Source organism: Chanos chanos, chromosome 7 (genome assembly GCF_902362185.1).
Source record: "Chanos chanos chromosome 7, fChaCha1.1, whole genome shotgun sequence".
NCBI classification, from domain to species: Eukaryota; Metazoa; Chordata; class Actinopteri; order Gonorynchiformes; family Chanidae; genus Chanos; species Chanos chanos.
In genome coordinates this window covers 27,177,563-27,190,039 of record NC_044501.1, presented here as the reverse complement: position 1 = coordinate 27,190,039, position 12,477 = coordinate 27,177,563, and the positions used below count along the sequence as shown (strand labels likewise).

At 39.1% G+C, this 12,477-nt stretch overlaps 1 protein-coding gene and 1 non-coding gene across 2 annotated transcripts in view; both read right to left on the bottom strand.

Moving 5' to 3' along the window:
• LOC115816159 (B-cell scaffold protein with ankyrin repeats-like) overlaps nt 1–3,498 on the bottom strand; it is a 40,489-nt gene extending 36,991 nt beyond the window's left edge. Inside the window, exons 1-4 of the mRNA XM_030779127.1 lie at nt 3,486–3,498; nt 2,286–2,686; nt 1,562–1,571; nt 611–642 (exon numbers count right to left, since the gene is read on the bottom strand). Coding sequence (XP_030634987.1) covers nt 611–642; nt 1,562–1,571; nt 2,286–2,686; nt 3,486–3,498 — 456 coding nt within the window. The remainder of the gene's footprint in view (nt 1–610; nt 643–1,561; nt 1,572–2,285; nt 2,687–3,485) is intronic.
• A 1,392-nt stretch (nt 3,499–4,890) lies between these two features.
• trnav-gac (transfer RNA valine (anticodon GAC)) lies at nt 4,891–4,963 on the bottom strand. The gene has a single exon. It is a non-coding gene; the product is annotated as a tRNA-Val (tRNA).
• Nucleotides 4,964–12,477: the final 7,514 nt, after the last annotated feature.

Sequence of the window (12,477 nt, the reverse complement as noted above, 5' to 3'; positions counted from 1 at the left end):
CCTAGAGGAAACAGATAGCATCAAAAGCCATGTAATTTCCTTAGTGACGACAAAAATGGTGGACAGGTAACAATTTACGCGAGTAAATTTGAGTAGAAGTTGGATTATTGGGTCGTATTCCAAGTCCAAAAACTAGAGTCCATGTAACTAAAGACTTCTCAAATTGACAAAAAAAAGACGCTCTCCTTCAGACAGAAAGTAATCAGTATTACTGTCTTACATGAATCAATACATTTAAAAATACATATTAAAATTTAAGAAAAGTGCACTTATGACTTAGAGTTAGATGAAGTGAGTTAGATGATGTGAGTTAGATGAAACCTCAATGGCCAAGTGAAATGATTGTAAAACATTCAAATGTCGATGAGACGGAGAGAGAAACGTAACCGCAGGGAAAGCCACCGTGGAAAAGCAGCTCAGAGCTTTGGATCATGTATCTTTGCAAATAAAGCAGTGCAAACAGTCAGTGGTGCCTTCGTAGGCGCTGGTACAGCACATGTTGTTCACATGGAAACAGGTGATAAAGTAGATTCTTCTGCTTGCTGCTGGAGGAACAAACTGTACCTCAGATCCCACTCAGAAAAAATCTCTTCAAAATATCTGGAGCCACCTCAGGGAAATCTTCTGTCGCAGGTTTATGGGCTTGAGTGATAGGATCAAACAAATGCTGCCCTGATATGACCACGCAAATAAATAAAACAGACGTCTTCCTTATCAGAGGATGACGATAAAACGATAAAACAGACATCCTAATCAGAGGAGAATGTTTCCTGAGGACAAGAATATAGTCAGTAAAACCTGGATGAATAAGAATATAAATGAATATATCAATCCATCAGGTCTGACTCTGTAGATGTCAATGGAGAACACCAAACTACACATTCTCCACTGACTCAGAACCATGTATTTGGGTGCCCTCCCCATATGTGTTGGAGAGGGTCAGCTGAGGTCAGCGTTGATGTGAGTCTTTCCTAGGAAGGGCCACCAAAATAATAGGAATAATAATAATAATGATAATAATAATAATAATAATAATAATAATAATAACAACAACAATAATACCTTGTCTAAATGATGTTGGTTGTAAATATCTGACATGCCTCTCTACACACACACACACACACACACACCTGATTTTAATAAGCACACTGAAAAGGTGGCTCATTTGCCTAAGCAGAAAACTGAAATACTTGGGGTTGATTATGAGCACCTGATTTTGAAAAGCATGAAAGAATAAGTAGTAACACTCGTTTAACGGTGAAATAGGTAGCTCCTTGTAAATGACATGTTTGCATGTGGTGCTTTGGCAAATTTAAGCCAACAAGCTCTCTATTGAAGGTTCACTGAAATTTGCACATTTTCTATTTTCTCACTCACCACAGGCCATAGACACAACTATGAGCTATCAAAGAAGAGCTATCAAAACGTGAGCTGGACATTTATGTTCAATTTGCCAATCATTCTACACACCTACGTAGAACACAAAGGTAACAGAGGACAATACAACTTTCATGAACCCTCAGTTCATACGTCCACAGTTCAGGCCGCCTCCTGTGACAACGAGATGTCTTCTCCTGTCTGTGGTGTCATTTGTTTTTGTACAAAGTGTAGGCCCAATCACGGAGTGTATTCGCAACGTTGGTAATTGGCCTGTCAGGACTCAGACGGAGTTAACAAAGACCGCTAACGTGCAGAAATGTCTCCTGCCTAGGCGCCCTCCTAGTCCACTCAGCCTCGTAATTACAGTCCTGGGGTTTGAAAAATCGTATCAGCCAAATGTAAACCTGATTACGTTCCTCGAGCAAAAGCTTACCACGCTGAGATGAGTTATTTTGTAAAACCCGACTCCCAGCGGGGTCTACAACTACCATTCATCAGAGCAGAACCTTCCTTTTCGGGTCTTTTTTTCTCATTCTTTTTTTCTTTTCTCTTTTTTTCATTGCACACAATGACAAGTTCTGACTTAAGATTCATCTTATTGTGACTCTCACTATTCAATAGCAAAGTCAAGACCAACACTTTACCAGTCGTAATCAACGTTTCTGCCCTCTGCCTGTGTGTAGTAGATTGAACTGAATGCTGGTTTCCTCATGATATTGCTCTTGGGAGAGAATTTTTTGCTTAAATTACTCGCTTTTCAAGGGGAAAAAAGCTGCAATCTTGAAGACGACTACCCACTGGTGAGATACAAGATGGTAATTTCAAAGAACAGTCAACACAAAAAAAGTCTTCTCTAACAAAGTTTACATCAACATATCAACTTCCTTTCCCTCCCCTGGCCATGCCTCACCTCTCTTCACAATCTCGGCCACAGCGGACACATAGTCCTGGGCGTCCTGTTCACTGGAGATCTGTAGGCATTCGTCCCCTTTAAGAGGCACCAGCTCCAGCAGGGGCACCAGGCTCTCCACCCCACAGAGGAGCACAACCACATGTGACGAAGGGTGCAGCACGCGGGCAAGGAAGAAGCGTCGTAGTTGGCACAGACCCTCCAGCATGCCCGTGGACAGGATCAGCAGCTTGCACTTGTAACCGCCCAGTCGCAGGAAGTCGTCCCGACGACTGTTCACCTTGGCGATGTCATAGCAACAGATGTTGGACTCCGGGATGGGTCCGGCCAGGACGGAGCGCATGTAGGTTGCCCACTGCTCGGCCTCCGACTCGTAAATGATGAGCAGGTCCTGCACTAAAGGTGAGGGAGGGATGGAAAGAAGGGAAGAATGGAGGCATGAGAAGGAGAGAGAGAGAAAAAATGTTGTGAGCAAGAGAAGTGGCGAAAGGATGGAAAGTATTGATTGATGGAATTAGGAGAGAAAACAGAGAATATGGGGTAAGGAAAAAGAAGAGGGGTAAGGAAAGAGTGAGAAACGTAGACACAGGAAAGGGGAAAACGGCGAAGGACAGAACACGAGGAGGGGAGAGTGAGAGAGAGAACAGGGGATTTCCATTTAGCCTGATTAGCATAACTGAGTGTCAACAAATGTAATGAATTAGTGGCAGTATACGACACTGTGAACAAACTAATTTAAATTTCATTTTGTGCCTTTGTGGCAAATTGTTCAAACTTTCCTCTTCAAAGTATGCCAGGCTCTTGTCCTTTCATAATTCTTAAATCTTAGTACATTATCAGAGATTACTTAAACATAGACAGAACATGTTTGGGACTTGCACATTAAAATGTATGACATTAAAAGATCATCTGCAAATTTTCACTGGCGTTAAACAATAAAAGCTCAATGTAACACTACTCTTAGGCTCACATATAGTGTATTTTTATCAGTTGTTTCTTTTTTCATACAGTGAAAACCAGCAGCTGATTTCAGCTCCACCACTGTTCATCAGAGAAAAAAAGCAAGTTCTGGTGCAAACCCAACAGTTCAATAACACTATGTAAAACAGCATGTAAAACATGTATGTCTCTATTAAATATTACAGTAGGAAAAAAACGAATTAATTTGTGAATGAATAAAAGAGGTAGAACTCACATGCGTCACCCATCTCTTTCTCTCAGTGTGTGATACGGGGAGAGCCTGAATGCTGATAGTGAGGGCTGACAGTTCACACACACACACACACACACACACACACACACACTCACACTCACATAGGTGTTTCTTTGTGTAACCACTCTCTTATTTTTATTCATGGGAAGGGAGTTTCCTTGTCGTCTAGATCAGACACAGAGATGGGCTGGAGGGATCAGGTGAACAGAGGATGTGATTACAACTTCCCTCTCTGTTTCATGTTTCCCCCGGTTACAGGTGACTAGACTGTGACGGAATGAAAAGCCAAACAGTCTACTGTCAGTGTGGTTATGATCAGTGACAGAGAAAACATGGAGAAATGTTTTCGTAAGGATGAAAATATTAAGTGGGTTGCTAATAGGTTCACGTCATTTGTAAAACGTTTTTATAAGAGGTCATTACCGCTCGTAAAACTCCTTGGTAGCACTTTACAGATTGCTAATTATATGGTGATTATATGGTAATACTATGGTCATAAGTTGCACTTATCCATAAATTAAATGGCAATGTCCTAGTTGTTACTGAATAATAAGTCAGTAATTGTAGGGGTAACAAGTCAGTAATAAAATGGTAAAATAACAGTAACAAGTTGTAATTATCCATACATTAAATGTTTGTTGCCTTGTTGTTACTAAATACATCAGTAATTATCGAGGTAACAAGTTAGTAATAAAATGGTATAATAATGGTAATAAGTTGTAATTATCTGGCAATAAAATATTGATTTTCCAGTTGTTACTAAATAATTAGTAACAGCTGCAGTAACGGGGTCGTGTGCTCAGGCAGCATTGTAGATAAGCCTAGCACCTCATGTTAACCACAGTAAATGGCCAGTAAAAGACTTCAAGTTCCTGTTGCTAATATTACTAATAAAACTGGTAGCAAGACTTTGTTCAGTTCAAGATGTCTTGGTGCTCGTCATTTATGCCCACCACTGCAATACTAATTTACCTGTTTCCAACACGTTTCTTATCTGTTATATCTTTAAATGGTCAGGTGAAACATGACACTCAAACATAGTAATAGACTGTAATTAGTGTGAAGCTAAATAATATTGGAGATGTAAAATGCAAACTTACTTTTTTCCATCTTGTTTCTCTGTTATAACAAAGTATAACAAAAAAAGTATGTTTGCATTTGTGAACAGTGAATTTGTCCTCTGCATTTAATCCATCCAACACACCGGCAGTGAACATACACACCAGGAGTAGTGGACAGCATTACTTGCGCCTGGGGGCATTGGGGTTAAGTGCATTGCCCAAGGGCACACAGCTGTGGATGTCGGTCCTGGGAGTTACACCAGTAACCCTTCAGTCACAAGCCCGGCTCTCTAACCTCTAGACCACCGCTGCCCTGAGAACTGAGCTGTTTCTGCCTGGTTATGAACCGGGGACCTCTCGCGTGTCAGGCGAATGTGATAACCACTACACTACGGAAACAAATATTACAGAAGCAAATATTATGCTGTAAGAGCTGAACATTTCATCCCTAAAAATGTAAAAACTACACAAGATTTACTAACAAATTGTTTAATAATACTCGGTCATTACTGCAACAGTTACTAAGTATTTAGTAACAGCTGGAAAACTAATATTTTATTGACAGATAATTACAACTTGTTACCATTATTATACCATTTTATTACTGACTTGTTTCCTCCATAATTACTTATGTCTTTAGTAACACGTGGAAAACTAACATTTAATGTATGGATAATAACAACTTGTTACTGTTATTTTACCATTTTATTACTATCTTATTACCCCTACAATTACTGACTTATCATTTAGTAACAACTAGGACATTATCACTTAATTTATGGATAAGTGCAACTTATTATCATAGTATTACCATATCATTACCCTATAATTACCAGTCTGTAAAGTAAAGTGCTACCAGCTTCTCTAATGTCACACAAGAGTTTCACTAAGTATAATCGGGCAGGTTTTCATTTGTTTCTTCATTTTTCTTTCTTTCATTTCAGACAAGTGACAAGTTGTACTTGCCACAAAAACAGTTTTAGAGAATTCAGTTTCTCCTTGACAGGTGACAAAGGAACTTGATTAACAGATAATTGCAGTGATGCTTAAAGTACACACGGAACCAAGAAATAATCTTTCCTGCAATTTGTCCTCTCTTTTCTGCAATTTTCTGCATTTATTTGCATCGTTCTGGAGAATACGTCAACAGAGTAAAGTTTCAGAACTTAGCCTTTCATTGTCCCTGAATGCTGTTATATACAAAGGCTTCCGACAACAAAAAAAGACCCTGTTTATTCCACTTTTTCACCACTACCTCACTCATCACTGCGGTGTGCTTTTGATGACTTTAAAGGAAAAGGAATTAAATTTAGTGACTCTTTCTTTCACACTAAGACTAGGTGCAGGGCCATTTCCCTTGTCAGTTACCTAGAACTCCTACAGCTGGATATGTAGGCCACATATGGTATTACACACCAACTTTTCTGGTTTTAAAAGCAAAGTTTTACTCACCTTTATCTGTCAGATGTTGGATGGTTACAGACAAACTGTGTAAATGTGCTAAATGCTATTAATATCTACAACTAATAGATAGATAGATAGATAGACAGATAGATGAGCCCCTTTCACACATGCACTGCAACCCTAAAATTTTTGGGATTCTAACTGGAGAGGCTGTATGTGCGAACAAAAATGCCCGGATCAGTCGACTTGGATTCTAAACAGACTTTATTCTACCAGCCCCCTAGTACAAACTCTGTTTTCTCTTCATTTGGGTCCATGTGTGAATAGAGCGGTTTATAATCTGGAGTATGCACAGGGAGCAAGTGGGTGTGTTGATACGTTTGTAACATGCGACTGGTGTGAAACTGGAAGAATACAAACATCCGAGGGTGAAGAAGAAGGGTCATTTACATGAAGACGCGAACGAAAATGTCTAACTGGAGAGATGACGAGATTCAGGAACTTCTGTCAGTAAGGGCAGACGCTGAAATTCTCAGACAAAAGTCGGTAGCCTCGTCCGCTTGTTTCGATTTGCGGTTTTCGCAGAGAACTTTTTGCGTCATGTCCTGCCTCCTGCACGCTCTACCCAGGTGCCACCCCCTGCCTAAACCAAACGCAGTATTTCAAGCATGTGTGAAAGCGTCTGACTCGGACTATCTGCTGCTGTGTGCTGCCTGTGTGAAAGGGCAACTTCGGACATAATGTGAACCTGATTCTGCAGTTATAGTCTATATTGCGCATGTGAAAACAGCTATAGATAGACAGACAGACAGACAGACAGACAGATAGATAGATAGATAGATAGATAGATAGATAGATAGATAAATAGATCGATAGATATTTATTTACTTACTTATTCATTCATTTATGTATGTATGTATGTATGTACATACATGTTATCACTAGCGGTTTCTTCACATTCATATCCACTCACCTGGTTCTGACCATGAGCTTGTCATTCAATGACACGAATAAGGGAGCATTGTAGGCATGTGGTATTTGCTCAGTTGTAGCCACTTTATGAAGGTATAAATAGAATGAACAATTAGACGTCTCTAAAACCACATACAGTGTGCAGTTTTCATTTACCCGTAAATGCTTCAAAGTCCTCAGTTCCATATCACTGGACCAAAGAAAGAACGAGCTTTTATGTTTTTATTAGCAGCCGGCCCGCTCCGAGCCCTTTCCATCCCTTCTCTGATTTTCACACTCGTTCTAATAACCATCTCGTTCACGCTGATGTCATCATTTCTGGGGGGAGAACAGGCTCTGAGATAAGCCTTGCTTCCCTGCACTAATGTGCAGTGTGAAGCCAAACATTTTATGAGGAAGAAACTGTGATCTTGTCATCCCCAGTAATTTGTTGGGAAGTAGTGTATATTTGAGAATGTTTTGAAGAGAGAGAGAGAGAGAAGATAAATTATGTCAGACAGACAGCCCTGTGAAAATTAAATGGGCTTTTGAAAATATTGTCCAATCAAAGATCTTAGAGGTTATCCGAGGAGATTGCCCTTCTCATCTGTGAAGTACCAGGGTAATTCCAGAGGGAAGGGGGGGGGGCCACCCCTCGGATTGCATTTAAAAGCCAATTTGTGACAGTCAGCCTATGTCGTCTGACCCTGACATAATGAGAGAGAATAGCTGAAGTGTTTTTTTTTTGTTTTTTGTTTTTTTAAGTAGTTATGCAAATGAATAAGATCATGTCCCACATTGTATCACACAATACTTTTTTTTTTTTTTTATAAAAGTTTACATCTGTCTATCAATAATCACTGAAGAACAGAGACACTGGCTGCTTTCAGTCCTGTGGTTATGCAAATATCGCATATGTATTTATTTTGTATTTTATTATTTATGTTATTGTGATAAAATGACAGTTACATAAATAGACTGCATTCCTCTTTAAGGTAACAACTATCAGCAATATGTTATGGTGAGCTTAAAGGGTTTTTCTGTTTTATTTTGTTTTGTTTTTTGTTTGCTTGCTATAGTAATAAGTAATGAGATCTAATAATCAATATTTAATGCATTTTTAAAATCCTGAGGGTCTGGTCATGTGATTTCACTGTTTACTGTTTATTACCATTGCTGTACTGGTTCTGTATCAGAATGTCTGGGAATTACACAGGCTGTAAATGTGTGTGCTATACACAGCTGTTAAACAAACAAGATTGAGGGAAACTTAAATGAACCATCACATGTCCTGGGAACTAATCAATCCCAAATACTCTCTGCAAAAAAAAAAAGGAAAACAGAAAACGCTGACATAAGGCAAAAATATGTGGTGTGGTTAGTTAGAAGTTTTTAGAGAGAGAGAGAGAGAGAGAGAGAAGAGTGGGGAGAAAGAGGGAGACAGAGAAAGAGAGAGAGAAAGAGAAAGGGAGGGAGGAGGAGGATGGAGAGAGAGGAATTGTGTGAATGAATTGTGAGTTGAGAATTCACCTAGTCAGCCATTGAACCTGCTGCCAAAGTCTCAAACTGTCTCTTACACAGCTTATTTCTCCTCCTCCATCTCCTCTGCTTCTCCCTGTGGAAGAGAACTAAGAGTTCCCAAACTTGAGATGATCCATTTCTCTCATTAAACGATCTGCACTGAAGAAGCAGCCAATGTTTCTCTAATTGCTGTAGATATTCCTCTTTTTTTTTTCCAGTGTCATCACTTTCTGCTCCCTCACTAAATGTGAACTTTGGAAACTTTTTTCCTTTCAGAGGAGTAATTGTTCTTTAGTGTATTGGCACACTATTTGCTGGACTGAACAGAACTAAACCTATGCAAAAGTATACTATATGTATATGTATTGCATATAGCTTGATTTCTCTGAATAAAACTAGGAGGGCAAACAAGACCATTCCTGTTAAGCCCTGGATGTGTAATAAAGAAGCCCATCACAACAGATCTCTCTTCTTCCTCCTGCCTCTTCTCATTCGGAAGTCCTGCGTGGGTGTGTAAAAAAACTGGAAAACATTGTAGATAAAACTGTTGAACAGTCTTTTTTATGACCTCTAAGGTCGGTCCTTGGAGATCTCAGAAACAGTAAAAGGTTCCCTCACTCTTTTATTTTCTTTTAAAAATTGTGCTAGACCTTATTTTTCAAATTCAATTAGGCTTTTTTTCTGTCAAAATCTAGGTCTATTTTGCGTCTATGTCTTTAGTGGAGGGTTTTTTTTTCTGGTTCTTTTTTTTGGATGTGGCTCCAGATCCTCTGAGGCAGGGGGAAAATGTTTGGTTTGAGGCTGGTGGGTGCTTATGAAGGCCATAGCACATTTCAGGATTTGGCAGATTTGTTGAAAGATGGTGCAAACTCATTCTATGCTCCTTACATCCTACAAAGCTTCTCCTTACAACACTAGGTGTGGGTGGTCCCCAGAATGTCCTCAAAATGTTTCCTTTAATCCAAGCTGATAGGTGCATGGCGCCACTGTTTCCACGGGGACAATTGGTAAAGAATGGAGCCCCAGAAATGTATACTGAGAAACAAAAAACAGAAATATTTGAACTCTTTCCCAGATCTGATATTTTGCTAATATCACAGCACGTGTTGATAGCATGATCATGTGTTGTGTTTTGTTTTTTTGTCAGATTCAAGAACATAATCAATCAGTGTCGAATAAAGTTAAAAAAAAAAATCCATGATGGATCACTTTTCCTGATTGTGTAAACATAGCTAAAAATCAAAGTGGGAAGTTCCCTGTTGTTGGACTGGTACCACAGAGAAGCTAAAACACCTCTGAAGATTGAGTACCCATTTGTTTGAAATCTCTTAAACACCACTAGTTAACACAGCACTGTAAATATGCATCATGTTTCATGATTCATCTCATCCAAACTTCTGTTTTCTCATAACGTGCACAAATTTTTGAAGGAATCATCTCCATAGGAACAGCAGCCAAACACAAGACTTGTACCCCTTATCTACAGAGAGAGAGAAAGAGACTTAAACACACTGTATGGAAGCTTGCAAACTTGTCAGCACTAGCCTAATCCAACTAAAAGACTCCAAAGTCAAAAGACCGTGGAACTGCCGACTCTTACAGGTACAAGTGAAAGAAAGTACTGGTGAACTGGAGTACAAATCCCATGATATTTGCACATTAATTCAAATTCCCAAATGTCTCCTAATTAACTCTGTCCTGGGTTTTTTCACACTGCTTTTTAGTTCTTTAGGCTGTCCAAGAAAAAAAGTCACATAAAATCCACCTTAATAGAACTGCACAATAACGAGCTCACAAGAGCCTGTAATGTCAAATAAGATTTATCTCTCTCTTACACGGCTCAGTCAAGTAAATACAAGGGGGATCTTGTTGTGAATTCAAACACATCATAAACAAAATGTTTAACAAAAAAATCATCGTGTATACATATAAAAATCAGCTGTGTAGACTAATTCCTATATGATCATGTAATTTGCACATATATATTTATGTACGCAAGTATCCTTTGATATGCCCACGATGGCTCCAGTGTTTGAATCATTTTCATTGGAGAAGGACCATTGTTACCAAATGACAGTGACAACAAATGACCTAAGATGGTCTTTTGGTGAAACCTAAACCTAAGCACCCATAAAACTGTCTATTTGTCTTGGACTAAAACAGTAATCTGGACAGTGTTGTGGATTCCAAGTCCATGAACAAATTGCATGATGAGAACTGTTCCTTACAGGGCTTCTTTTGCTTGGAATATGCTCCCAGTCAACATCAGACAGACAAAAAATAGATTGTCTTTCAAAAAGTTGCTAAAACAAAATCTGATGAATCTTAAATAGATGTTATTGTGGTTATTACTGTTTCTGAACCTTGGATTGTTTTTATTTCATTTTGTTGCTGTACATTTGTGACAGTTTCATTTTGGTTTTCAGTGCAGGCTATTATTGATTAGTGTTTCATATGTAGAGTAATTGTACTTTTTTTTTTTTTTAGTTTTGGCCCGTTTTGTTTTGGTTTTTTTTGTTTTCGTTGTTCTTGATACAGTATCATTTTTAATATTGTTTGTTTTAACTGATTGTTATTGCTGTCGAGCGGATCCCAGGAAGACTGGCGACCGCTTTGTGGAAGGTAATGGCGATCCCAATAAAGAATGAAGAATTAAAAAAAAAAAAAAAAGACAATGAGAGGACACAGAGTTAAAATGACACAATACGTGGTGTTTACGTTTCCAACAAGCTCTAGATGACAGCATGCGTAAGATTCTGAACACACACTTTGTGTCATTTTGGCCTCACTCATCAGATACCAGTCGGTACTTTAATTGGCTGGTTCTGTCCAAATTCATATGGAGCTATTAAGTCCACATTGTTAATCTGATGATTAGCCTGTCTGTTTGTATGGACTCGCGAACACCTACCATGAGCATCTGTTAAGAAATTCAGTTTTCCTGGTGCCTTATTTGCTAGATGTGCCTGTTTGTGTAGCAAAACTAATTAGCTATGTGGTTGACTGCGTCGCCTGTCATTTAGAGTTGTTTTGCCGTTCTGGCGTAGTCAAAGTTGCCGATTCTGTTCTTAGCCTACATCATTAAAATAAAGCACAGCTAGAATACAAGCTAATTAAAGTGTACCATGATGCGCTATTACCTCAACAAATCGTGCTCTCTCTCTCTCTTTTGCTGTCTCTCTCTCTCTCTTTTGCTCTCTCTCTCTCTCTCTCTCATTTGCTTGTTGCTGTGAAGCCTAAGGGTTTCTTTAAGAATTATTTGGTAAATGTCAGAAATATGTGTTGTTAGCTTGCTGTTTCCTCAGCAAAGGATATAATAAAATGAGTCTGTGCCACTTGTTTTCCTCCATTCACTTGTTGGCAACTTCATCTTTGATATGTCAACTGTAAATATCAGTCCTCATTAATTAATGTCAAAGAGCAACTTGTTGGTTCAAGATCTAATTTGTGCCTTAATTTCCCTTTGGCATCGAGCAGTCACAGTTTAAAAAAAATAAAACAGAAAAACAGATACAGTGTTTTCAATTCTCCTTGAGGAAAAAGGGGTTAGATCATGATCGATAGAGAGAGAGAGAGAGAGAGAGAGAGAGAGAGTATGTGTGAGAGAGACAGGGAAAGAGTGTGTGTGTGTGTGTGTGTGTGTGTGTGTGTGTGAGAGAGAGAGAGAGAGAGAGAGAGCGAGAGAGAGAGAGATTGTAAATGCTGCAAAGGTCAAAGGCCAAGTGATGGACTTGCAGGAAATAAAGGGAAGTGAAGACGAGGCAGAAGAGGAGAACAAGGCCTTGGCACTCAGTGATGTCATATGGATGAGTCAGACTCCAGGCCAAGGGCAGGCTCATTATGTCAACCTGTCAATCATTCTTTGGCCAATCAGGAATCTGACAGGTTTGCTGATGTTGAGCCGCCAAAACCCCTCTCTCAGAAAACAAACAAATACAAGCAAGAGACTGGCACAAGGCCATAACAACACTGTCACTACAAAAAAATCAAACAAGGCCATAACAACACTGTCACTACAAAAAAATCAAACAAGGCCA